This window comes from Peromyscus maniculatus, chromosome 2 (genome assembly GCF_049852395.1).
Source record: "Peromyscus maniculatus bairdii isolate BWxNUB_F1_BW_parent chromosome 2, HU_Pman_BW_mat_3.1, whole genome shotgun sequence".
NCBI lineage: Eukaryota > Metazoa > Chordata > Mammalia > Rodentia > Cricetidae > Peromyscus > Peromyscus maniculatus.
In genome coordinates this window covers 151,294,087-151,320,797 of record NC_134853.1, presented here as the reverse complement: position 1 = coordinate 151,320,797, position 26,711 = coordinate 151,294,087, and the positions used below count along the sequence as shown (strand labels likewise).

General features: G+C 45.3%; 1 protein-coding gene and 1 non-coding gene across 2 annotated transcripts; both read left to right on the top strand.

Moving 5' to 3' along the window:
* Nucleotides 1-214: 214 nt before the first annotated feature.
* On the top strand, nt 215-22,120 carry Ppp1r8 (protein phosphatase 1 regulatory subunit 8). Its single transcript, XM_006975605.3, has 7 exons — nt 215-367; nt 2,500-2,560; nt 9,447-9,600; nt 11,163-11,383; nt 13,908-14,052; nt 18,664-18,728; nt 20,785-22,120. Exons 1-7 carry the CDS (start codon nt 312-314, stop codon nt 21,136-21,138), a joined length of 1,056 nt encoding a protein of 351 aa, XP_006975667.1. The 5' UTR covers nt 215-311; the 3' UTR covers nt 21,139-22,120.
* Nucleotides 4,742-4,907, top strand: LOC121827764 (small Cajal body-specific RNA 1). Its single transcript, XR_006070065.1, has one exon.
* Nucleotides 22,121-26,711: the final 4,591 nt, after the last annotated feature.

Below are 26,711 nucleotides of genomic sequence, written 5' to 3'. Positions count from 1 at the left end.
ATCACTTATCTCTAGATGAAGCGCGAGAGGCTCGGGTGCTGGGAGCCTTTGGAGGAGAGCCGAGCGGGAAACCGACCCCTCGGTGCAAGCCACTTCTGACACTGAGACCAAGGAGAACCCCTAGCCTCGCAGCAAACACCGCAGACTTCAAAATAAAACTAACCACCACCAGAGGCGCCCCCCGCCAGCGTGCTTGCGTCGTGCGTGCGTGCGTGTGCGCGCACAGACTGCTGGGATGCCGCCGCTTCCCTCTCGACCTCCCAGTTTCCCGGCGTGCCTCGGGCCCGCCAAATGGGAGGGGGAGACGCAAGATGGCGGCAGCCGCGAACTCCGGCTCCAGCCTCCCGCTGTTCGACTGCCCGACCTGGTGAGTGGCGGGGCTGCTGGGGCTGGCACGGCCTGGCGTGGGCTAACCGGGGCGAGAAGGGAGGCTGGGTTTTTTTCTTACTTTCTTTCTTTTTTGAGACGAAACGGGCGGCTCCAAAAGAGCCTGGAATGATTGAGGGAAAACTGTCCGCTGTGAGGGGCCGGGCGGCGTGCGGAGGAACAGGGGCCCAGGCTGCGAGGAAACCCGAGGTTTGGGGGCTCGAAGGCGTTCACTTTAGGCAGCCCCTGGCTGGTCAGCCGCTCGCAGAGGTGCCTGAGGCCTTGGCCCCTAACTTGCTCCAACTCCTCATTGAGTGTCTGGTGCTCCCAGGGAGCATCCCACCTGCCCCCGGTGTTGAACGTCCCGGGCGCGCACGAGCTGGCTTCCCCAGCCCAGCCCAGCCTGGTGCTGCATCCCTCCGTGGCTGCTGCATCCTCCGAGCGGTGCTTACCCTTCTCCCGCGGACGGGGGGCTCCTCGAGGGCAGGGATGGCGCGGAACTATTCCCCTTGTTCTCTGTGACCAGACCAGCTCGTAGCCCGGTACAAAAGACACCAGAAGTTGTTAGAATACATCATTTTCCTCCCTTGGGAAGTTCCTAGGAGTAGGAAGGTGATTGAAGCCTTGAGTAGGGTACAGGATGAATAAATGCGCGTTGCTTTGCACGAGGATGCATCCGAGTTAGCCCCTTTCTGCTTTTGCGGCTCCTCACGGTTGTTAACATGTTACTTCTCGGTCTTCTGTTACATTGAGACCTTCAAGGGCAAAAACCCATGCATCATTTCCAGCTCCTAGGCCCGAGTCACGCACATGATAGGATGTTCAGAAAATATATTTTGGTCTTAATGTTCATTTTTAACCTGTTTCTCGAACAAAATGGGCTTTTGTCCAATGCACTGTCCTTTTAGCTAGTGCCATAAAATGTTGGAGCAGAACCGTGAGATGACTGTGTTGAATCTTCAATTAGATAGACTGCAAATGTAAGGGCCCTGGAAGGTCTAAATGAGCAAGCCCAGGAAGCAAATGAATGTTTGGCTGTTTTCTGTATTTCTTTATACTTCTAAAAAAAAAAATATCCATTTGCTTCAGCCTACAAATTCTTTATCCACACTGGTCCCTGCACCGATTTCAAATTTGGGCCAGCCAAATATAAAGAGACTCTTTGAGATCACCTGTCATTAAATGTCAGGTGACTTGATATGCACACATCCCCCTTGAATGATAAAGCAAAGTACGGAGAAAAGTTCAACGAATTGTGTTTTTTTTTTTTGTTTGTTTGTTTGGTTTTTTGGTGTTTTTTTTTTTTTTTTCAGAAAGACCTGTTCAGGGTACTTGGTTTCATGGGCATGGTTTTGATTTGCCCTAGTTCCCTAATTACACATCTCTGATTTGGTCAGAAGAGTTCATCTGGGTAATAGTTTCTGATTATTTTGTGATGAGACACATATCGATCAGTCCCCAAACAACTAAGATTTGTTTATTTGTTTTGGGGCAAGATCTGTATATGTAATCCTGCCTGGTCTGAAACTTGCTGTATAAACTAGGATGGCCTTGAAGTTGGAGTGATCCCTCTGATGGAAATTCAGATGTGTGATGTGCACAGCAAAACTGGTTTATTCTGTCCTTATATCAGGAGTAGCAAATCTTAGATTAAAACCCCAGGTTAAACCAGGCATGGTGGCATACACCTGTAATCTCAGCACAGAGAAGGTGGAGGTAGGAGGCTCAGATGTTCAAGGTCATCCTCAGATACAAACCCACTAGGGATTAAGGCTAGCCTGGGATGCATGAGACTGTGTCTCAAAAAACAAGCAAAGAGAACAAACCTCTCCAGGTGACAAGACATGCTTATACACTGAACTCTTTTCTCTCTGAAGTGTTAAAATGCAGGGGTTTTTATTTATTTAATTTGACTGCTCTAAATACAGATCTGCCAAGATCTCCTCTAGAACAATTGACTCACTTGGGAAGAAAGTGTCAAAGGTAGAAAAGCTCTAACAGTGAAGGACGTGACATTTCTCTTTGAACTAATGATAGGCTGGCAGGAGAGCCCCGATGTCGAATGGGATAGAGGTTGTAAAAGACATTTATGGACTAATTCCTGAAAAACGCTTTTTTTCTGCTCTTTTCCAGGGCAGGTAAACCCCCACCTGGCTTACATCTGGATGTAGTGAAAGGAGACAAACTAATCGAGGTATTGAAATGCACCCCATTCTAAAGGGTTTTCTTAGTGACTCTCCTCTGCTCTGTTTTCAGCCATGTTATTTTTCTTCTTTGTTTTTGTTTTTGTTTGTTTGGTTTGTTTGTCTATTTTAAGACGGGGTCTTTCTGTAGTCCTGGCTGTCCTGGAGCTCCCTGTGTAGACCAGGCTGGCCTTGAACTCACAGAGATCCACCTGCTTCTGCCTCCCAAGTGCTGTGATTAAAGGTATGTGCCACCACACTGGCTTGTCCATGATTTTTTTTTCTTCTTTTTTTTGGGGGGGGGGTCCCTCTGTTAAAAGCTCTAGGGACTGGGGATGTAGCTGTGCAATGGAGTGTCGGTCTAGCATTCAAACAACCCTTTTGGATTTGGTCTCCAGCACTCAATACTCCTCTCTTCCACAGACACTCAGTTTTTTATTATTTCTCTCACTTTCCAAATGAAGATAACTTTTAACAGTTCATAGGTCTGCAGGGCTCAGACAAACTGGAATATATAGTTTATTATAAACTGAGGAAGTTTATGATATAAATTGAGTTTAACATTTAAGCTGCTTCTATGAGATTAAAGATTAGTTCCATCAGAGTAGTATTGTTAGGTAGGACACTGTCAAAAAAGAAAATGAAATGGAGCTGAGATCTATTCATTTAAAACTAAGGGGAGAGGCAAGGTATGGTGGCGTACACCTTTAATCCCAGCACTTGGGAGGCAGAAGCAGGCGGACCTCTGTGAGTTGGAGGTCAGAAGGGCTGTATACTGGGTCCCTATCTGAAAAAAACTAATGAGAGAGACAGAATCACACACACACACACACACAATTATAGTTAAATGTTACAAAGGAAACGTTTAGTGGAATTACAGCTTTTGCATAGGTTTCTAGAGTCTGTGTCACATCAAACTTAGAGTGCAATGATTAGCTATTAGATTATAGTGGGGTTTTGTTGTTTGATTGGTGTTGACAAGATCTCATTATGTAGGCCTGGTTGACCTGGAACTCACAGAGATCCACCTGCCTCTGCCTCCCAAGGGCTGGGATGTTGTTCTTTCATATTTGAGATAGAGTTCCACTCTGTGACCAACACTGGCCTGGAGCTCACTGGAATTAACCCTGGCTGGTTTCATTGGTCATCCTACCCTGGTCTCCCAAGTGCTGGGATTATCTGAGTCACCATATCTGCCTTATTTGTGTGTGTATATATAGTTATTTACCAAGAAATGGAGGCTAAATCCACTAGTTTCATAGTTAGAAATTGGATTCAAAGCTCTATTATTAAGTGTAATTATTTTTCCTTGGTGTATATAATAAAAAAGATGACATATAGATACTAGCTTGGAAAGGGAGGGGTTTTGGGGGTCAGATGGAGTTGCAGAATTGACCCAGTCTCACACAGCCCCTTTGAGTTCTTTTCTGGAAAAGAACTTTCATGGGTTCCTTTATAGGGCAGAGAGGACCTCAAGTGCTTATTAAAAATATCTAGGAACTTCTTTTACTCCAGGTGGTTCCATAGGAAAAAAATTTGTTGCTCCATAGAATAGTGTGAAATTTGAAGACGTAAAGAAATCTGTGTTGTGGGCTGGAGAGATGATGTCTCATCAGGGAAAAGCTTTGCTATGCAAGCCTAACTACTTGAGCTGTACCCCTGGAACTCACACGAGTGTGGAAGAAAAGAGCCAACTACACAAAGTTGTCCTGACCTCCTCCACTGCCTGTTTCCTCCAGTACACACAGGCACGCAGAGGAATAACAATAAACTAAAAGAAGAAATCTTTTACTAGAATTTAGTAAGTCTTTAGTTTCCAATAAGAATGAACAGGCAGAAAGGTTCAGTGATAACATCACATTCCTTGGTGGGAGATGTATATTTCAAAGTATTTTACCTTACTCAGCACCCTGTGATTATTGGTCTCCACCTGGTGCTCATGCTCTTATCTTTCATTTCTGCATGTGCTGAGTTGCACACCACTTCAAATTATTATCCATAGCTATCTCTATATGGCTCTTAATAGAATAGGCCTGAGAAGTGTTTCCGTGTGTGTGTGTGTGTGTGTGTGTGTGTGTGTGTGTGTGTGTATTTATTTTGCCATGCTAGTGATCAGACAAGGGTCTCATGCTTCTGGGCAAGTATTCCACTCCTTAGCTTAGGTGTATGTATTTTAAAGCTTTAGATTTGATCAGCACTGGATACTAACCGAGCTATCTATATCCTAGTCTTGTTTCAGAGGCTTGTGATATGTCGTGATAGTTGGGTTGAAGAAGTGCGATATTAAAGTAAAAGCCATGAGTCTTTTAGGCCCAGTGTGTAAAGACACATTCTGAGTTATAACTCAGAGGCACATCTGATAGTGGTTGGCTGTAGCTAGCCAAAAATCACAGCTGTAGTAGCCAGAAAGAGCAGTGCATGATTCATTCACTTTTAACATATTTCCTTAATTCTAAGAGGTATGATTTTCCATTAAAATTCCCTTTTAACATTTCTGTGGTTGTTGATAGTGAATGTGTGCCTGTAACATGAGAATCCTTTCGCTCTTTTTTTGGTCTAACTCAATCTCTGATACGTCTTTTGCACCCTAGAATCATTGCTTGTGACCCACTATGAACACTGTGGTTATTAACAGACAAGTTAGTGAGGATGCCATATTTATAAATAAAAATATAAGTGAGACATACAGTGAGATTCAACCTGCATAAATGCTATCTTACATTGTTAATGTTTCAGAGCTCTCTGTTACAGCCTGTAACTCACTATGTAGATCAGGCTAGCCTCATACTCACAAGAGCTCTGCCTCTGCCTCTTGAATCACCATTGCATTCCCCAATCACCATTTTGAGAGAGGGTCTTTAAGCTGTTCTGGAACTTACTGTGTAGCTCAGGCAGGCCTTGAATCTATAGTGGTCTTTCTGTCCAGCCTCCAAAGTGCCGGGATTTTAGGCAGGAACCATTACACCAGACTTCCAATTTCCAATGTCTTTTTCGTAACAAGAGTCTTTTTCTGTTTTTTTTTTTTTTTTTTTTTTTGGGGGGGGGGGTGGGTGGGTGTGGTGTGGTGTGGGCAGGGTGTTTTTGTGGTTTTGAGTCAAAGTCCCAAAAGCTACCCCCTGACTTTCCCTGGAACTCACTATATAGACCACACTGGCCTTCAGTTTATTGTGATCCTCCTGCCTCTGCTTCTTGAATGCTGGGGTTACAGGTGTGCATAATCACAGCCCACCTTAATTTGTGTTTTAAAATGTAACACTGGGGTGACTTATTGGCTGTCAGGCCTTTAACAAATCTGGGTGCTCCGAAGTATGGCCCTGAAATGATCTATAGCGGCAGCATGTGGGCACTGCTGGATGGAATTCCCCAGAAGTGACCCACAGATCTAAGCTGCTTGAATTGATTGAATCATAGAGCTAAGCTTGGGAGAAACTGAGTAACTGGTTAAAGGGAAAGAAGATTTTTTTTTATTTTGGGGCATATGACCTATGATACATACTTACTCTTTAAAATGTTCGTTCCCAGCTGGTTTACCCTTTAGTACCAGTGCATTAAAGAAATTATATAGCAGAGGTGTTAAATGCTCAGACTGGGGGATGGAGAGGTGGCTCAGCAATTGAGAATCTGTGCTCTTCCAGAGGACCTGAGTTCAATTCCTTGCATTCAGATTGGGCCACTTGCAGCCACCTGTAACTTGGGATCTGGGGGATCAGATGCCCTCTTCTGGCCTCCACAGGTACCTGTACACAGCACTTACCCTGCACACAAACACAAAATGAAAATAAACTTTTTTTTTTAAGACTAGGTCCCACTATGTAGCTCTGGCCTGGAACTCTGTAGACCTCTGTAGCCTTGAACTCACAGAGATCTGCCTGCCTCTACCTAGAAGTAAAGGTATTCACCACCATGGCTGGCATTTTTAAATGCTCACATTTAAGTGGGCTTTGTGGTACGTGCATGTAATCTTAGCATTTAGGAGGTAGAGAAAGGCAGGAGGGTCAGAAGTTCAAAGTCACTCTGAGCTACATAACAAGTTTGAGGCCAGCTTAAAATATATGAAATCTTACTTTGAAAAAAAGGAAACAAAATATATTAAACTGTAAAATCAAATAAATTTTAATTTTATTTTTCTTTTTTAATAATTTATTTTTATTTTATGTCATTGGTGTTTTGCCTGCATGTATGCCTGTGTGAGGTTATTAGACCCTGGAGTCACAGACAGTTGTAAGCTGCCACGTAGGTTCTGGGAATTGAACTCCAGTCCTCTGGAAGAGCATCTAGTGCTCTTAACTCTGAGCTGTCTCCCCAGTTCCTTTATTTTACTTTAAAAAAAAATTTATAAGGGAGGGTGGTATATCTGAGAATGGAAAGGATGTCAACCCTAGGGGATTGTCCTCACCAGTGATACACTGTAAAACTCATGGCAGGAGTGTGGCAGGTAAGTGCATAGCAGTTGTTGCTGCTAACAGTGCCAGAAGTCTTGAATGAGATGTGGAGACACTGATGCATATGTCCTGAATGGTGAGCCCCCTCCGTGGGGCATTATCTACTGTGAGTTTAATGACTTATCCACGGGTGAATAGTTCTTGGTTTCTAGCCTTCTACTTCATTATACATCTCTTCTAAGCTTTGTGCTAGCTTTTCTCTGGTTTGTTTTGTTGGTGTGTGTGTGTGTGAGAGAGAGGGAGAGAGGGAGTGCGGGAGAGAGAGAAAGAGAGAGAGAGAATGAGAATGAATGAGAATAGGAGAACAGGGCCTTACTATGTGTAATCTAGGCTAACCTTGAACTTGCAATCACCTTGCCTTAACCTCTGAAGTTCTTTGTTTGTTTGTTTGTTTGTTTTCTGAGATGGGGTTTCTCTGTGTTGTCCTGGAACTAACTCTGTAGAAGAGCAGGCTGGCCCCAACTTGGGGATCCCCTGCCTCTGCCTTCCAGGTGCTGGGATTAAAGGCGTGTTGGTGCAGCACGCCTGGCTTGAAGTTTTAAGAGAATAGGTGTTGCTATTCCTGGCTTCTCGAGGATTTTAGGAATGTAGGGTGGAATGTGAACCAGAGCTTAATGAGACCTTATATTCAAAGGAAAAGGCAGCATATTAAATGATGGTCATCAGGTGCTCATACTAGATTACTAGACCACTAGCATCAGGCTAGAAATAGGAACTCGTAGGTAATGATTCCCCTAGTGTCCTTCCTTCTATGACTAGTTTATAACAGTCTGTGACAACAATTGAACTTTTCATAGAGCATGATTCAGCTCAAAGAAGGCACTTTCTTTTTCTGCCCTTCCTACTCATTTGCTAATCAAATGATTTTTTTTAAGAAAAAAAGATATTTTTACTTTATGTGTATGAGTATTTTGCCTATATTTATGTGCACTGTGTGCATGCCTGATGCCTGTGGAGACTAGAAGTCATATTCCCTAGAACTGGAGTTAAAGACAGTTATGATACATCATGTAGGTTCTGGGGATCCGAACCTGGGTCCTCAGTAAAAGCAGCCAGTGTTCTTAACCGCTGTACCATCTTTTCAGTCTTCTGTCTTTTTCCTTTGAAACAGGGTTTTACTATATAATAGCTTTGGCTCTATTGGAACTCACTGTATAGACCAGGCTGGCCTCCAACTCTGAGATCTCCCCTGTCTCTGCCTCCTGAGTGCTGGCATTAAAGGCATTCAGCTACCATTTCAGCCCTTAGTAAAATTCTTATTTCAGCAATGTATGGTGGCTTACACCTTTAATCCCAACACTTAGGAGATAGAGGCAGGGGGATCTCCCTGAGTTTGAGGCTAGCCTAGAGTTCCAGGCCAGCCAGAATTACATTTTATTTTATCATCGTTAGTGTTTTGCCTGCCTGTGTGTCTTTGTTGGGTCACCTGGAACTAGAGTTATAGACAGCTGTGAGCTGCCACATGGGTACTGGGAATTGAACCCAGGTCCCCTGGAAGAACAGTCAGTGCTCTTAACCACTGAGCCATCTCTCCAGCCCCCAGAGTTACATTTTAAAAAAGAAGAATATAAGAATTATCTCACAGGAAGAGGCCACTTAAGTCTAATGGAATTAAGAACAGTTTTGTTTTGTTTTTGATACCAGCTCTACACAGTGGAGGATTGTATTTGGAGAGATGAAATGTAATCCTCCATCAAAAAGTTTTAGCTTAGTAAACTGCTATTTGAGTACATAGAGGTGGGCCTGTACATAGAGCATTTGGGGGGAGGTGCGCTTCAAGGCAGGGTTTCTCTGTAGCCTTTCCTGTCCTGGAACTCTTAATAGATCAAACTGGCCTTGAACTAATAGAGATCCACCTGTCTCTGCCTCCCAAGTACTGGGATTAAAGGCATGTGCCACCACTGCCTGGCTCATAGAGCATTCTTAAGGTAAGTTTGTGCCAGTGACTTGAAATAAATACTTAGAAATAGGCAAAGACACATTTTTCCCTGTTCAGTAGTCCAGATCCCTGTTCTTCAGCTGACAGTTCTGCCCTGAAGACATTTTTGTTGAACTTCGATGAGTCCATTGCCCTGGAGAAGAGGTCTATCATTTGGAATTTCAGTGGCATGCATGGAACAGGGGTAAATAATGTCCCTCAGGAGCCAGGATGAACTAATGGAACAGTATGTTTTTATCTTAGCTAGAAGTGAGAGGAATGCATGCTGGCCGTTTAGGATCTAGTATGCATCACATGTGAAAGATGTTCCCTGTTTGGATCTTACGATGGTTAGAAGCTTGCATGGGAAACCCCCCATGCTGGTCTTGTTAGACCCTAGAACTTGACAATGGGAGATGCTTTTCTCGACTGCCAGAAATTTTACCTATTCAAGATCCTCCACTTGTATGATGGGAAGTTTTTGCTAAACTTGGTTGCAGTAGGAATGAAGTAATATGCAATTTCATGTTCATTTAGAAACTGATTATTGATGAGAAGAAGTATTACTTATTTGGGAGAAACCCTGATTTGTGTGACTTTACCATCGACCACCAGTCTTGCTCTCGAGTCCATGCAGCACTGGTTTACCACAAGCACCTGAAGAGAGTTTTCTTGATAGATCTCAACAGCAGTAAGTGCCTGCCTCCTGTCCCTGCTCCCCATGGGGACTGAAATGCTGTTTGGGGTCTTGGGCTGGGGGGACCTTTTTTTTTTTTTTTTTTTTTTTTTAACCAGCTCTTTATTTCTGAGATTTTCTTGAAATAATTGACTAAGGGGAAAAGATAGTTTGGAGGACTCTTCTGAGAGACATTTGTATATAGAGAGAATAAAAATGGCATGAAGGAACTCATGAGTATTGATGTTCAAGTACTTGTAAGACTGTGGCAAACTCGGATCCAGTTTAAGTTGAAATCATGATAGTGTCATTGGTATGCAGCAATACAGGATGTTTACAAAATACTTGAGCAACATTTATTGTTTATAATAGGTTATTTAGTTATTTATCCCAGATATACTTGGCTTTAACTGAATTACAACAATTTTAATTTCATAAGTACACTGCAATTTAAATTAATTAAATTTTAAACTTTGCTTAAAATAGTCTACAAAAATGCAGTTGAGACTGGATGGTGTGGACTGCTAAGGTTTGCTTGTTTGTCATGATAAATAGAGTCAAACGTACAAAGTTGTACTTTCTCTGCTCATCCTGTTTGGCCCTCCCCACCTACTTGAGCACACACAGACACACACCTTCCCAGTCTGTTTACATAAGGACTCGACGAGCCTTGTCTTACAGGTACTTACCTTTTCTTTCCTTCATAACATGCAGAATGCTGACATGGAAAAATTCACTCTGGTAGGATTTTGGCTTGCCTTGGCATTGACATTGCAGCTGTGCTGGCCAATCTCCTCTCCTGTCCTGGGGAAAAGCTAAAGCATAATGCCACCAGACCAGCAGTTTTCATGTTGTTAGAGTTGGAGCTAGAGAGGGCAGACCATACCGATGCTTGCCTTGTATGTGCCTTGGAGAGCAGAGCATGGCTTCTGCTAGATTGGAGGCATTCCTGCTGGACCCAGAATGCAGCCAAGCCTTTCTGGCAGCAGAGAACAGGCAATGGTGTTCGTTGTGGAGATCAGCAGATTTAAAGGTGTGTAAGAGATCCACTTAAGAGATTCAAAGCTTGCTATAACACAGGACAGGATGAAGTGAACTAGTGACATTTCCATCCTAGAAAGTTTTTTTCTACAGACATAGTGGCACATGTCCATATTTCCAGCACTCAGGAGGATGAGGCAGGAAAATCGTAAATTCAAAAGTCAGTATGGTTAACATAGTTCGTTTGAGTCCAAACTGTCTACATAGTGAGTTGAAAGCTAGCCCTAACTACATGGTGAGACCTTGTCTCAAAAACCAAGGGCTGGGGTTGTAGCTTAATACATCCTAGGTAGAGTGCTTGGGCCTAGGATGGATAAGACCCTAGTACTAGAAAAAGAATCAAACAAACAAAAAAGCTGCTTTTTGAATGTAATCCTGAATGTGACATTTATTGTCATTAGAAACTAACGATCAGAAAAACAAAACGGAAGTGCTCTGGGAACTGACTTCCTCAGAGAGGCAAAGATGATGCCCCCCTCTGAGAACGCTGGCTGCTTTTGATTTTCTCCTTACAGTTCTGATTTGGTTATTCCCAGCTCATGGCACTTTCTTGGGTCACATTCGGTTGGAACCTCACAAGCCTCAGCAGATTCCCATCGATTCCACGGTTTCATTTGGTGCATCCACAAGGGCATACACTCTGCGAGAGAAGCCTCAGACATTGCCCTCGGCTGTGAAAGGAGACGAGAAGATGGGGGGAGAGGATGATGAACTCAAGGGCTTGCTGGGACTTCCAGAAGAGGAGACGGAGCTTGATGTAATTCCTGTCATTTTTGTCTTGGGGACCCTTGTTTTTGCAGTGTGTAGCCGTTCTTCCTGTTCGAAATGACAGTCTGTAGTAGCAGGAGGCTCTTCAGTGTGGTGATGAGCCCTTGACAATGCGTATGGCCAGCTGTGACCAGGTTTCCCTGCACATGTGGGGGGACCATGTGCTTCTTCACTGGCTGTTAGAGGCCGAGACTAAGAAATTGCATTTTTCTGTTTTAGTTTTTGTGGGTTTGTTAGATGTTACCTATTTTATATGTTTGGTGTTTTGCCTGCATAAATGTATGTGCATACCACTGAGTTCAGAATATGGAGTTGGATCCCCAGGAACTGGAGTTATAGTTGTGAGCCGCCATGTATGTGCTGGGAATCGAACACAGGTCCTCTGGAAAAGCAGCCAGTGCTCTTAATTGCTGAGCCATATCTGCAGCCCCTGTTCTCTCTGTTCTTATGACTGCATAGAGCTGCATCGTCCAGTGCAGTAGTCACTAACCACATTCATGTATTCCGTCTTCACATATGTAGTGGGTAACATGTTGAGAATTCAATCACCTCTATCTCATGAGAGTCTCTGTAAACAGCATAACTTTATACAACATTGACATTATTGAGGCTATAGATATTCTCATTAAGTATGATCTAGGGAGGCTGGAGAGATGGCTCAGAGGTTAAGAGCACTGGCTGCTCTTCCAGAGGTCCTGAGTTCAGTTCCCAGCAACCACATGGTGGCTCACAACCATCTGTAATGAGATCTGGTGCCCTCTTCTGGCCTGGAGGCATGCATGTAGGCAGAATACTGTATACATAATAAATAAATAAATCTTTAAAGTATGATCTAGAGCTGATAGAAAGTTTGTGGGAGCCTGCATAGACACCTAAGGATCTTCATATTTTGCTATCCATGGGAAGTCCTTGAATGTGTACACACGTACACACACACACACACACACACACACACACACACACACACACACACACTCACACTCCTTGGATACCCATGGAAGACTCATTTCTGTTATCACAAAAAGTTGTGTTGAATAACACCAGCTTAGCAAAGCCAACAGTCACTCGTTTGGCCTTTTTGGTGCTGACCAGACAACCTAGGAATCTAAGAACTAGGCTGCTTTGGGGCTGGAGAGATGGCTCAGTGGTTAAGTTCACAGGCTGTTGTTCCAGAGTAACCTGGTTGAATCTCATCACCCGTGTGCTGGCTAGCAACCATCTGTAACTCCAGTTGCGGAGTTTTGGTTATGCACATGGTGCAGAGACATGTAGGCAGGCAAAACATCCACATACATAAAATAAAAATAAATAAATAACAAATTAAAACAAATAAGGACAAATAGCCTCTTTTCGTTCTTATAGATATGGATGCCTCTATGGCCAGGCATTTTACAAAATTTAATTTCAAAGTGGTGAAAGTGTTGTTATTTTAATCTTTCACTTTATTTTGGTGTTGGGAATTAAACTCAGGGCCATGTGCATGGTAAGCACTCACTCTACAACCATCCTGTATCTCCAGCCTGTTTTCAAGAGACTGACCCCAGTAATTTGTGATTTTACATGTCTGTTACTACAGTGCCGTAGTTTGTCTCTCCACATAGACCAAATGCAAATATGTTCTTAACCAGCCCTGGCATTTACTATTTCTATACACTCCAGCAGCTTCCCAGGTTTCTGGAAGAAAAACAATAGCACTTAACAGTGCAGACATCACTTCCTTCTGAAGTAGCCTCCTCCTATCTGGGGCCTTGGTGTCTCTTGTCTGTTCCCCTCCAGGCTGTTGTGCTTCCCTGTCTTCTGGTGAGGTGTTAGGTCCTCCGTGGTGCTCAGGCCAAATTAATCACGAGACAGGTGGAACTGGGGCCAGATGCAGGAAGGAGAGGAACAAGATATTAATGCCCAAAATTAAGTGCTGCCAGTGGCCTTCAAACTTTTAAAGGAGAAAAAGCCAGGTGTGGTGGCTCATTCTTGTGATTTCAGCACTTAAGCACATGAAGTTGAGGCAGGAGGATTGTTATAAATTTGAGAAGAACCTAGTCTATATAGATCTTGTCTGTCCCCGCCCTCCACCCCACACACAGGACGGAGGCTGGTTTACAAGGAGGCCAGCTACTGAGAAGATTTTATTGTCTTTTTCATCTGTTTTGTTACTTTAAAATAAATCTTAGTATTCCTCCCAGATAAATTTCCATTAATTCTTGGCATAAAGTCGTGGTAGCACTCCTTCAAGACTAGCAAAGTAACCAACTGTCCCCTCAGTTCAAGGGCGACCTGTTCTCTCAGAGCCTTTCGCCTCCTTTTAAATGACACTTTCATGGTCGGTGAGGATGGTTTATGTTCTCTATTAATAGTCTTAATTAGGACAGTAGGAATCCTCTGAATGCAGAAGGCATTCTCACTGGCCTTGGAGGTCAGAATAAGCCCCAGGTGCCTTCTTGCCCTTTATTTAGTATTTTCCCCATGGAACTCCCTGGGTACTAATTCTAGTCTTTGTTGTGTGAACCTTGGCTTAGAACCTGACAGAGTTCAACACTGCCCACAACAAACGGATTTCAACCCTCACTATTGAGGAGGGAAATCTGGACATTCAGAGACCAAAGAGGAAGAGGAAGAACTCACGGGTGACTTTCAGTGAGGATGATGAGATCATTAACCCAGGTAAGAGTCCTCCCTAGTTTCTTGTTTTTAATATTATTTTATCTCATGTGCATTCATGTTTTGTCTGCATGTATGTCTGTGTGAAGGTGTCATGTTCCCTGAAATTGGAGTTATAGGCAGTTTTGAGCTGTCATGTGGGTGCTGGGAATTGAACCTGGGTCCAGAGAGGAAGCCACTGCTCTTAACCACTGAGCTATCTCTTCAGCTCCCTAATTTCTTTGATGGAAAGGTTAAGGTCTTAGTAGCAAACACAATCAATGTATGGGCCATTGGGGTGCTATATTGCGGAGAGATATTCTCTATAGTTCATCAGTGAAGTCCTGTGGACCTGTAAAAGGAGGGGCTGTGGGGGGCTCTGGGTAATGTGGTATATAGAGCAAAGCTGGTCCTCTGCTGACCCAGTGTGCTGGGTTATGTGAAGGGTTAAGTGAAGATGGCTTTTGTTACCTTCACTCTGAACAGCATCCTTGTCTCTGGGTTCTGAATGGGTTTGGTAGCTCAAAGGTTGGAGTGCCATCTGCTGCCACCATTAATGACATCGAACACTCCTGTAAGGAAGTCACCTGCAGTTGATGTGGAAATGACAGGAAGGTGAGAGCGTCGGTGTGTAGGGAAGGATGCTGCTCTCTTAGTTAGAGTTTCTGCTGCTGTGGAGAGACACCATGACCACAGCAACTCTTAGAAAGGAAAACTTTTTATTGGGGCTGGTTCACAGTTGAGAGGTTTAGTCCATTATTGTCATGGCGGGAAGCATGGTGGCATGCAGGCAGCCGTGGTGGGTGCTGGAGAGGTAGCTCAGAGTTCTACATCTGGATCCACAGGCAGCAGGAAGTGACAGTGACACACTGGCCAGGCTTGAGCTTCTGAGACCTCAAAGTGTCGTCGTCGTCCTTGTTGTCCCCCCCAGTGACACAAGGTCACACTTCCTAATGGTGCCACTCCCTGTGGGCCTATGGAGGGCCAGTTGTTACTCAAGGCACCACGGACTTTTCTTTTTTTTTAAGATTTATGTATTTATTATGTATACAGCATGTATGACTGCAGGCCAGAAGAGGGCACCAGATCTCATTACAGATGGTTGTGAGCCACCATGTGGTTGCTGGGAATTGAACTCAGGACCTCTGGAAGAGCAGCCAGTGCTCTTAACCTCTGAGCCATCTCTCCAGCCCCCACCACAGACTCCTAAGTTTACTGGCTAGGTGACTACTCATCTTTTGAGCTCATGTTACCTCTCAAGTGCTCTGATACAATGGCAGCACCTGCCTAGTGTGTACAGATGCTGTGAGAATCATTCCATTTCTACATTCAGGTTCAAATAGCAGTTATTTAAATGAGAGCTCTGCTCCACTGACAGCCCGTGGTGGGTGTGGGGTGGGGAATGACCGGTGACTTAGGGGATTTCACTTCATTGAAAACAACCTGGGCCATCGGGGTATGGAGAAACCAATCAAGTGCATTCAGAGAAGGTTGGGGATAGTCATCCCATTTGCCCTTGTGCTGACAGAGCTCTTGTGCTGTCCTTAGCACCCGAGCCCTGGTTCTCAGCCATGTACAGAATCCTCTGGATGCCGGGGGTATAAGGAAACTGTGTGAGGGGAGAAGGGGAAGCCCAGCTCCAGTAGGCCAGCCCCAGAGCCTGTGGGTACCAGGGAGTTAGCCTGCATAAATAGAGAACCAGCACATCCAAGGCTTATGTTTAGAGAGACAATTCAGAGAAATCCTGGGTCATCAAAATAGCTTGCCAGGTGAAGACATTTGCTGCCGAACCTGAGTTTGGTCCCCAGACCCTCTGTATTGGAAGAAAAGACCTGGTTTCCATAGACTTATCATGGGATGTGTGCATGCACACATACACTTACGCGCACAGAGATACACAGACGCGCGCGCGCGCGCGCGCGCGCGCGCGCGCGTGCGCACACACACGTACTTAAATGAGAAACCTTTAGGTGAAAGGGATTCCTGTGATAGATACTGGGACATCTGTTCAGTGACAAGTACATGTTGATAGTGCATGTTGGATTGTATTCTTTCTCACAATTGTGGGTATTAAAGGAAATGTTCAGGCAGAGACTAGATGTTCAATCTGAGAAGCCTGCTCATGGGTCATCCTAGTTTTCAGTACTAGGGATGAAAACTGCAATGTTATATATTCTAGGCTAGCTAGAAATCAGAAAGCAGCACCCTGCACCTTACCATGCAGTGTGTTTAAGCAAGGCATTGTAGTACTTAAGAGCAGGGACTAGGCAGATGTAGTGGTACACACCTGCCTGGGAGGCAGAGCCATGCAGATCTTGATGAGTTTGAGGCCAGCATTATCTACATGGTGAGTTCCAGGCCAGCCAGGGCTACACAGTGAGAGCCTGTTTCAAAAAAATGTACAGGAATTAGGGGGCTGCAGAGATGGCTCGGCCATTAAGAGCAGTGGCTGCTCTTCCAAGGGTCCTGGGTTCAATTCCCAGCAACCACATGGTGGCTCACAGCAATGGCACACAATATATAGTGGGTACTGATGTGTACATGCAGATAAAACACATACACACACACACATATATATATACACATACATATATATAAAGATACATGTATATATACATATATATAAATAAAGATATATCTACATCTTAAAAAAAAAGAACAGAAACTGGAATTGGGCATAGTGTGATCCCAGCACTGAAGAAGCAAGTAGAGTATATGTTTGTTTTTAAGTTTTATTTGTTTTGTATTGGTGTGTCCGTATGTGAACCTGCATGCAGATATATATACCACATGCAGGCTGGAGGCCAGAAAGGAAGTGAACTTCTGTGAGAGCTTTGAACACAGTTAACTGCTTACTGAGACATCTCTCCAGCCTCGAGCAGTTTGTTTTGGAGACAAGGCCTCTCACTAGCCTAGATGCTGATTAAGCTAGGCTAGCTAGCTCATGTACCACCATGGCGGGGTTTTTGGGTTTTGAGTGTGTATATATGTGTATGCACATGTATGCATGTACATGTACACACGGATGTGCTCTATGTGTACTGTGTGTGCAGGTACCTGCAGAGACCAGACGAGGGCATTGGATCTCCTGGAACTGAGTTCCAGGTGGTTGTGAAGTTACCTGATGTAGATACTAGAAAAATGAACCCACATCCTCTTGAGGAGCAGCAAACGTTCTTAATCACTGAGCCATCCCTCCAGTTCTCTTGTTTTCTTTGCTGCTTTTCATTTGGATTAGGATAAATTTCTTTTTATTTATTTAATGTGTGTGGGTGTTTGGCCAGGCTGTATGTCTGCAGAAGCCAGGAAGGGGTCAGATCTCCTGGAGCTGGACTTACAGTGGCTGTGAACCACCATGTAGCTCCTAGATGGAATCTGGCTGCCCCAGCCAGTGTTCTTGTTTTGGCTGAACCGACTCTCCAGTCATGCCCCCACCTCTTTCTTAAGACAGGGTCTCATGTAGCCAAAGCCAGTGCTAAATTCCCAGTTTCTCCTGCTACTTTCTGAGTGTGTGTGCCACAGTGCCTGGCTTATATGTCCTGTTTTAAAAGTTTAAAGTAGATGGCACGTGAGAAAAAACACTCTTAGGGAAGCAGTTCGTTTTCTTTGATGATATTAAGCTAATGATTGCTTGAAGTGTTTGATGTGCTTTCTACTCACTCAGCCCTTGGTGATGTAACTCTTATATTCATTGTGGAGCAGCCCAGCCACCTCTCTGCGTCGAGAGTATTTGACACTTTGGCGTTGGGGCTGGAGAGATGGCTCAGCAGAGGACCCAAATTCCATTCCCAGCACCTATGTTGGCAGCTCAAACCACCTGAAACTCCAGCTCCAGAGGACCTGACATCGTCTTCTGTACTCTGTAGACATGCACTCACACTTGTACTGACCCACACATATACACAACTAAAATCTAGAGTTTTCTAGGTTATGGGGTGTGTCTTCAGCCAAGAAAAGGAGCTGCTTTGACGGGCTTCTCAGACCCTCTAGTGAGTTTTGAATGGGAAGCCCTGGTTCTAATTCCTAACTCTGATCTTTACTGATGAACAGACATGGCAGTATATGTGGTTATGGCCACTTGTCATTTTATTTTATTTATTTTATATGCATTGATCCTTAGCTTACATACATGTCTATGTGAGGATGCCAGATCCCTGGAACTGGAGTTACAGACAGTTGTGAGCTATCACGTGGTTACTGGGAATTGAACCCAGGTCCTCTAGAAGAGCAGGCCGTGCTCTTAACCTCTGAGCCATGTCTCCAGTTCCATGTCATTTTATTTTTACCACTAAAATAGTCTGCTGTTTTATCTCCCCTCAAAAGAGAAATACATAGAAAAGAAAAAACTCTGGGAAAGCAGTGCATCGCACAGGCCTGTTTCTGGTTGCTTGGATTAAAGTCTTGGCTCTTCCCTGCTCCAGCAGCTAGACTGGCCTAGTGCTTTGACTCTTCTGAGCCTTGATCTGTTTCTCATCTACTTGGTGCAGTTCAGCAGTCCCTGCCTTATGGGGTTGTTGGGAAGGCTTAGCACATAATATTTAGTATTAGCTGTATCTTCCCATTTGAACAAGCTGGTTGTTTGGTGTGCAGCTGAATCCCTTACTCTCGCAACCCTACCCTGGTCTCCTTTTGCAGAGGATGTGGACCCCTCTGTCGGCCGCTTCCGGAACATGGTGCAGACTGCAGTGGTTCCAGTCAAGGTAGGAAGCACCTTCGAGAAAAGGGTGTTTGAAATGCCAAGTAGTCTGTGCTCAAAATCCCACCTGGATTTTGGGATATGATGCAGTTGTGCCACATATGCTTGGTTAAGTCCAGGCCCTGATCTCCAGCATTACAGCAACCACCAAAAACAGTATAGATGAATGCTAACCTGTGCGTAATTTCAGAACACATCCTGTGCTTCTCTCCTGTTAAAAAAAATTCTGTATAATTTATGTTTCTTTATATGTATGAGTGTTTTGATGGCATGTATGCACGTACACCACATGCATGCCTAGTGCCCTAGAGAGCCTGGGGGAGCATTGGATTCTCTGGAGCTGGAGTTACAGTTGTGAGTGAGCCACTGTGTCGATGCTGGGAACTGAACCTGGGTCCTCAGGTAGAGCAGCTAGTGCTCTCAATTGCTTAACCATTTCTCCAGCACTTCTCTCCCATTTTTCATTCTCTGGGAATACCCTTCCCCTCACCCCTCTCAGAAATCCTGGAGTCCCCACAGAAGGACTTGAGGTGGCCAGCCAGAATACAGTGGACTAACAATTTGCTCTGGAAATGTAGTCATCTTTCCTAAGGGTGTGGACGGGTCTACCTTCCTTTTATCTTCTCTGCTGGCTCGGGATGAAAGAGAAGCATTAACATGTGGCATTTGCCATGTCCTTTTAAAAATTATTTTGCCACCGGGTGGTGCTGTCCCACGCCTTTAGTCCCAGCACTCGGGAGGCAGAGCCAGGAGGATCTCTGTGAGTTCGAGGCTAGACTGGTCTACAAAGCGAGTTCCAGGACAACCAGGACTATTACACAGAGAAACCCTGTCTCAAAAAATAAAACAATTATTGTTATGCCTTTTTTTAAAGATTTATTTACTTAAATTGTTTTTTTATATTTCCTACATGTATGTATATGTATGATGTATGTCTGGTGCCTTCAGATGTTCGGAGAGTGTGTCTGATCCCTTGGAACTGTTGTTACAGATGGTTATGAACTGCCATGTGGGTGCTGGGAATCGAGCCTGGGTCCTTTACAAAAGTAGTAGGTGCTGTTAACTACTCAGCTCTCTTCAACCCCAGCCCTGTGTATGCACAGGAGTGGCACTGACTGAGGTCCGTCTAGATCTCAGGTTTAAAGTCAGGTGTGTTTAGGAATGGAGAAGCAGAGGTTACCAAAATGCCCTGATTCTCAGCATATTGAGCTCCCTAGTGGGTAGAACTCCCTTAAAGGATATGCATTGCCCCTTACACTGACAAGATCCCTGTACAGAGGTGCCCAAAGTGGTTCCAAGAGACTGATCTGCAATGCTGGAGGAAGTTTGAGGTTTTTAGTCTGTAGAAGGCAGTCATCTTTGATCCCTGTAAGGAATGCATTCTAGACTACTCACACTCAGCCAGGTACTAACATCCACAAATGCTTAGATTAGTTACATAAAATGTGTATTTGCTGGTAACCATGCATGCTCTGATGCTGAGGATGGACCCAGAGTACTTGTACTCTACACAAGAGCTCTCTCACTTTAAATATCTAAGTGACTTTTTTTTTTTTTTTTTTTTGAGACAGAGTTTCTCTGTGTAGCCCTGGCTGTCCTGGAACTCCCTCTGTAGACCAGGCTGGTCTCGAACTCACAGAGATCTGCCTGCCTCTGCCTCTCGAGTGTTGGAACCACACACATCCTTACCACACACATTCTTGACACAAATTTGATTACTCTTGGACTGTTTAAAAATTGGGCACCCAAGGCTAGGCAGGTGTGGTGGTGCACACCTTTAATCCCAGCACTTGGGAGGCAGAGGCAGGTGGATCTGAGTTGGCTGTCAGCCTGGTCTAGAGTGAGTTCCAGGACAGCCAGGGCTGTGTAAGAGAGACTGTCTCGAAAGAAATAACAAGAGCCATTGCTTAGATGACATCAGACCCTGAGAGTTCAGAAACATTGGCCTGCAAGGTGACACTTTCCCCAGATGTTAGCTTTCTAAGGCTGGAATGGAGAGAAACTAAGGCTTCATCTCATGTCTCCTTTCTCTTTTTCCCCTCTCCTGTGGCAAACCACAGAAGAAGCGGATGGAAGGCTCCGGCTCTCTGGGCCTGGAGGAGACCGGGAGCAGGCGCATGCAGAACTTTGCCTTCAGTGGAGGACTCTACGGGGGCCTGCCCCCCACACATAGCGAAACAGGCTCCCAACCACACGGCATCCATGGGACAGCACTCATCGGTGGCTTGCCCATGCCATACCCGAACCTCGCCCCTGACGTGGACTTGACTCCTGTTGTGCCGTCGGCGGTGACCATAAACCCCACACCAAACCCTGCCGTCTATAACCCTGAAGCTGTAAATGAACCCAAGAAGAAGAAATACGCAAAAGAGGCTTGGCCGGGCAAGAAGCCCACACCTTCCTTACTGATTTGATATTTTTGGCTATGGAGAGGGTGGGATGGGTGGGGATGGGTGGAGGGCTGACTAGGGGAGCTAATGAACTAGGGAGAAAACTTTCCATTGTGCGGTATTGTCTTTCAGAAAGTCTCTGGGGTCCTAACCATGTACTATTGGGACTGGGGTGGAGCCAGAGTACCAGTTAGAGACCTGAGTCAGAACACTTGAAGTGTGGAGAAAGGCTTCCCAGGCCCCAAGAGACTGCCCTGGCGCTCTCCCTGTGCCGCCGCCTCCTAGGACCATTTTCATACGAAGTCGCACACATAGATGGAATCCAGAGCTATGGAGGATGCGGCAACCTCATTTAAATCCATTTCCCTTGTGAGTCCCAGGTAGCAAAATGGTTGCCATGGATCCCAGGTTGGTGGGCATTCTTCATTTAAACCAAGGTGTAAACTCAAGTGTTCTCTTTGGTCCGTGGTTTTGAGGTCCAGTAGTTAGGCCTTTCTCCTCTGTCACTTCTGCTGGAGTCAGACCATTTTGACTTGTCAGTGGCCAGCGTCACAGGCAGGGCTATGGTTTTTAACAGTATTGTTGGACTTGACCTGTTTCCCTTGTCCACACTGAACACTCCACTTGCCTAGTTCTCATTTAGTCCGGTGCTGCCCTCATCGTGACATCACCTTTTGTGTGTGCCATGAGGCAGTTTCTTAAGAATATGACCAGTTAGGGTGGCTTACGTTGAACAGGAAAAGACTGCTTTGCAAGGACCAGGTTTGTGTCAGGAGGACATGCTCAGCTGTTGGTTTGGAGGCTCCCCCACCCCCCCACCCCCAGTGGAGAGTTCTGGTTATTCAGAGCTCCAGGCTAGACCTGGCTAACAGGAGACGAGGGAGGAGCCCTTGTCTGGGCTTTGTACAGACTTGTACATTTGTGTAATAGGCCTTTTCTGCTTTAGTGTAGCTTTTTACCTGTAACCTTTATTACATTGTAAATTAAATGTAACTTTTGTCATTTGGGTGCTGTCTGGAGTCTTGTTGCCAGGAGACACTTGTCAGGGGCGTGGCTGTTGTCCTGGGAGCTGGTGCTCTGCCCCTGTTAATTACCACAAATAAAAGTAGCCCCCAAGGAATGTGACAATTCTCATTAGAGACTCCTCTTCAGACTGAGACCCCAAGGATCAGGGTTCAAGAGGTGCTGTTGCAGTTGGTCAGAGTCCAGAACAGCTGCTGTGTGCTGACCAAGCAGGGGGTGTGGGCAAGGGCAAGGCTGCTGGGTCCTGGAGTCTCAGTCACTGCAGAGACATGGGCTTTCTAGGAAGGGACCAAATTCCAGTCACACGGGTTGATGTGGGAAGCAGCGACAGCAGGACCAGGGACAGAGGCGTCTTTGGCTGCATAATGAGTTCAGGGCCTGTCTGGGCAACTCAAAGGCCAGCAACAAAACCCATGGTTAAGAGGGTTGAACGTGCAGCAGAAGCAGCCTCTAGAGAAGAGATGGGGCACCATAGTCAGAAGGTTGGCATCTCCAGTCTGCACGGGGGAGTCCTGTCTCAGGAAGACCTTCACAGCAAAGTCTTAGCACTCATCCCCCAGGCCCTTCCTACATGCTGTGGCGCGACTCACAGCACTTTGAGTGGTCTGTCCTAAGGAGAGTCGGGCTCAGATAAATAACTTGTCCGTGAGCACCGTGGCACGGGAACTTCCAAGCACAGGTTACATGGCTGCTTGGACAGCGGACATGAAGAGATCTGAATTGTCTATTGTCTCTCTGTTATGCCTGCTTGTGTCTCCGTGTTCTCCTGTTTTGAAGTTTTAAAATGTCCAATAGAGGCAAGGGTGTTGGCATACACCTATAATCCCAGAATTCAGGAGGCAGAAGCAGGGGGATCCCAGAGTTCGAGGCCAGCCTGGTCTACAGAGTGAGTTCCAGGACAGCCAGGGCTACACAGAGAAACCTACCCTGTCTCAAAAACAAAAACAAAATAAGGGATGTCTCAGTAAAGTACCTGGCATACAGGTATATAAGTCAGAGTTCGAGTCCCTAGCACCCCAAGAATCACGCTCCATGACATAGCTATGTAACCCCTAACATGGGGACTGTTGTGGGGAGGCAGAGACAGATGGGTCCCCAGAACTCAGCCAGTCTGGTCAAGTCCAAAAATGCAAGTTTTAGTGAGACACCTCAGGGAATGACTTGGAGAGCAGTGGAGGAAGACAGTCAACAATATGAGCACACATCCACAGGGGTGCACATACCCACAAAAGGTTCTTAAAATGTATTAAAAATAAGACAGCTGGATGTAATGATACATACCTGTAATTCTGGCACTTGAGAGGTAGAGGCAGGCGGATCATGAGCTCCAGGCTAGCCTCAGCTTCGTAATGAGTTTAAGGCCTAGCCTGGGATAGGTGAGGCCTTGTCTCAGATAAGCCAGAAAGAAATGGCCACACTGTTGCACTGTCTAAATGGGAGGGCTAGATGAGGTCAGTAAGCCCTGACTTAGGAGGCCAGCATGGCTTCCAGGGGGTAGCACTGTAGCTGAGCACTTAATAACTACCCAGAGCCAGGTGGTGGTGACACACACCTTTAATCCCAGCACTAGGAAGGCAGATCTCAATGAGTTCAAGGCTAGCCTAGTCTACAAAGTGAGTTCCAGGATAGCCAGGACTATTACACAGAGAAACCCTGTCTCAAAATAAAAAACGGGAAAAAAAAAAAAAAAAAAAAAAAAACCCTTTACCTGCTGTGGGATATCCTTCTGTATGCTTGAATGTGTTGCTCTGATTGGTTGATAAATAAAGCCATTTGGCCTATGGCAAGGCAGCTTAGAAGCAGGCAGGAAATAAAAGCAGATCAGAAGAGAGGAGGGAGAGACGCCAGCCTGCCGCCCAAGGAACAACATGCCAGCAAATCAGTAAGCCACAGAACACGTGGCAAAACATAGATTGATAGAAATGAGTAATTTAAGATATAAGAGCTGTCTAGAAAGAGGCCTGCCATAGACTGTACAGTTCATAAATAATAGAAGCCTCTGTGTATTTATGTGGGTCCCGGTGGCTGCAGGACCAGGTGGGACACAGGGAAACTCCTGACTACGTGTACCCAGAAGGGGTGGACCAAGGTTTTCCAGGAGGAGGAACTGCTGAGAGAGCCCTCAAAAAAGGAACTTGGCACAGGGATGGCCAGTGGCTGGAGGGGAAGAGAGGCCACCACACAGGCTTTGTTGGGGCATTCGAAAGCACTAAAAAGGTTACACACACACACACACACTCACGCACGCGCGCGCACACACACACACACACTTAAAAAAATTCAGCTGGATATGTAGCTCATACCTGTATGGCATGGGAGTCTGAGTTGGGAGGATCTCAAGTTCCAGGCCAACCTGGGCTACACAGCAAGACTGCCTTAAAAACAAAACAAACAAAAAAACGGGCAGTGGTGGTGCACACCTTTGATCCCAGCACTCGGGAGGCAGGGGCAGGAGGGGTCTCTGAGTTTGAGTTCAAGGCCAGCCTGGTCTACAGAGTGAGTTCCAGGATAGCCAGAGCTACACCTGGCTCAAAAAAACCCTCTCTCAAAAAAACAAATAACAAGGACCTAGAGATGGCTCAGTGGTTAAAGGTACTTGCTGCCCAAGCCTGGTGTGAGTTAATCCCTGAAATCTACACACAGCTGTCCTCTGACCTCTAAGTGCATGCTGAGCTAAAAGCATTTGGTACACATGTGCACACGTGTGTGTACACACACAAATAAATACAAAAAATTTAAGGCCAGGGTTGGGAGGCAGAACTCCAGAGTTCAAGGCCAGCCTAGTCTACATAATATGTTCTAGGTCTGCCAAAGCTAATGAGATTCTGTCTCAAAAAACTTTAACTCAAATGTTTTGGAGAATCCAGAAAAAGATGTAGCACATGTCATTTCACCCAGACTAGGGAAGAACTTTCTTGAGGAGATTTGAGGTGGAGCCTGATTCATTTTCAGGAGTAACACCCTGGGAACAGGTAAGGCTGGCCCTGGCCTCTGTGAGTTTCCCAAGTAGGGGACAGGCAGATGTTCTAGATCCTTCCACATCTGTCTGTCTTGCAAATCTAGATATAAGTTCAAATACTGAGATTATTTTAAATTCTATCTGGCGGGGGGGGGGGGGGGGAACTAAGTAGAGAGAGTTGTGAAATCTTCCAAGGAAGGTGACACTTTCTGTCATCAAGAAGTGGAGGAAGGGCCACTTCAATGCAGAATCAATGATAGGGTGTGGTGGACATGAGCCCTGGCATGTGAGGGTGGGAAGTGCTGGGGATGTCTTTCTGTATGCTGTGAATATATGTTGTTCCCATTGGTTAATAAATAAGCTGCTTTGGCCTATGGCAAGGCAGCTTAGAGGTGGGGAGAAATCGAAGGAGAGAGACAGGAAAGAGAAAGGCAGAGTCTAGAGAGACGCCAACCTGCCACCCAAGGAACACCATGCCAGCAGACCAGTAAAGCCATGGAACGCACAAAGATGAATAGAAATGGGTTAATTTAAGATGTAAGAGCTAGCTAGCAAGAGGCCTGCCATAGGCCATACAGTTTGTAAATAATATTAAGCCTCTGGATGATTATTTTATAAGCAGCTGCGAGACCACAGGGCCAGGCGGGACCAGAGAAAACTTTCAATTACAGGAAGGTCTCACGGTCTGTGTCCTGAAGGGACCTGTACTGGAATGGGATGCAGTACCTGCTTCCACCACCAGGAGGGGCCCTGTATTCACCAAAAAGCCATTCCACAAGCAGCGAGGTTCCTCCAAGGGTGATGGGCAAGGACAAGGGGGAGGACTCAATGTTGAGCACCCTGCCGAGCACATTCTTTGTCCAGGATGGCGCATCTCCACTTTACAGATGGACAACTTGAGGCTTAATGCACACAGACTGATGTGGTCCCACTGTAGCTGAAGTTTTCTCTGATCGCGCTCAGACACACAGACCCTGCAGCCACTTATAAAATAATCACTCTGAAGATTATATTAATTAAAACTGCTTGGCCATTAGCTCAGGTCTACCACTGGCCAGCTCTTACATTTAAACTCAGCCCATTTCTTCATCTATATGTTTCCATGAGTTCCGTGGCTTTACCTGTGTGCTGTTACATTCTGCTCCCTGGACTGGCATTTACTGACTCAGCCTTCCTCTTGCCAGAATTCTCCTTGTCTGCTATCCCGCCTATACTGGCTACTGGCCAATCAGTGTTTTATTAAACCAGTGTACAAAAGCACTATGTAATGGGACGCAGAAAATGGGACATACAAAAGAAAACTTCAGCTACAAATGGCGCCCAACAGCTTGAGTTTCCACCTGAAACCTGAGAATATTTAATAAGCAATTCTAAATGGAGCCCAAACCAGGTTCCTGCTTCATGTCTCATTCCAGCAGTGAGATGCCGCAACATGCAGGCTTGAGCTACTCAATGGTGGGTTCGTAGCATGTGAGCTTGACTGGCAGCATGGTGGGAATGAGGTGTCTCCAAGCCACACATTATGCTATGTGGTGGATTTGGCCTTTGCTAATACAGACAAAAAAAAAAAAAAAAAAAAAAAAAAAGTTTCTGGGCTATATGCTGCTTTGATAGA

What these genes read in the sequence shown, in the direction of transcription:
- Ppp1r8 (XM_006975605.3), top strand. Translation starts at nt 312, where the DNA reads ATGGCGGCAGCCGCGAACTCCGGCTCCAGCCTCCCGCTGTTCGACTGC. An exon ending in CTTGATAGATCTCAACAGCA is followed by an intron (nt 9,601 to 11,162) that starts GTAAGTGCCTGC and finishes GGTTATTCCCAG; the next exon opens with CTCATGGCACTTTCTTGGGT. An exon ending in CTGCAGTGGTTCCAGTCAAG is followed by an intron (nt 18,729 to 20,784) that starts GTAGGAAGCACC and finishes GGCAAACCACAG; the next exon opens with AAGAAGCGGATGGAAGGCTC.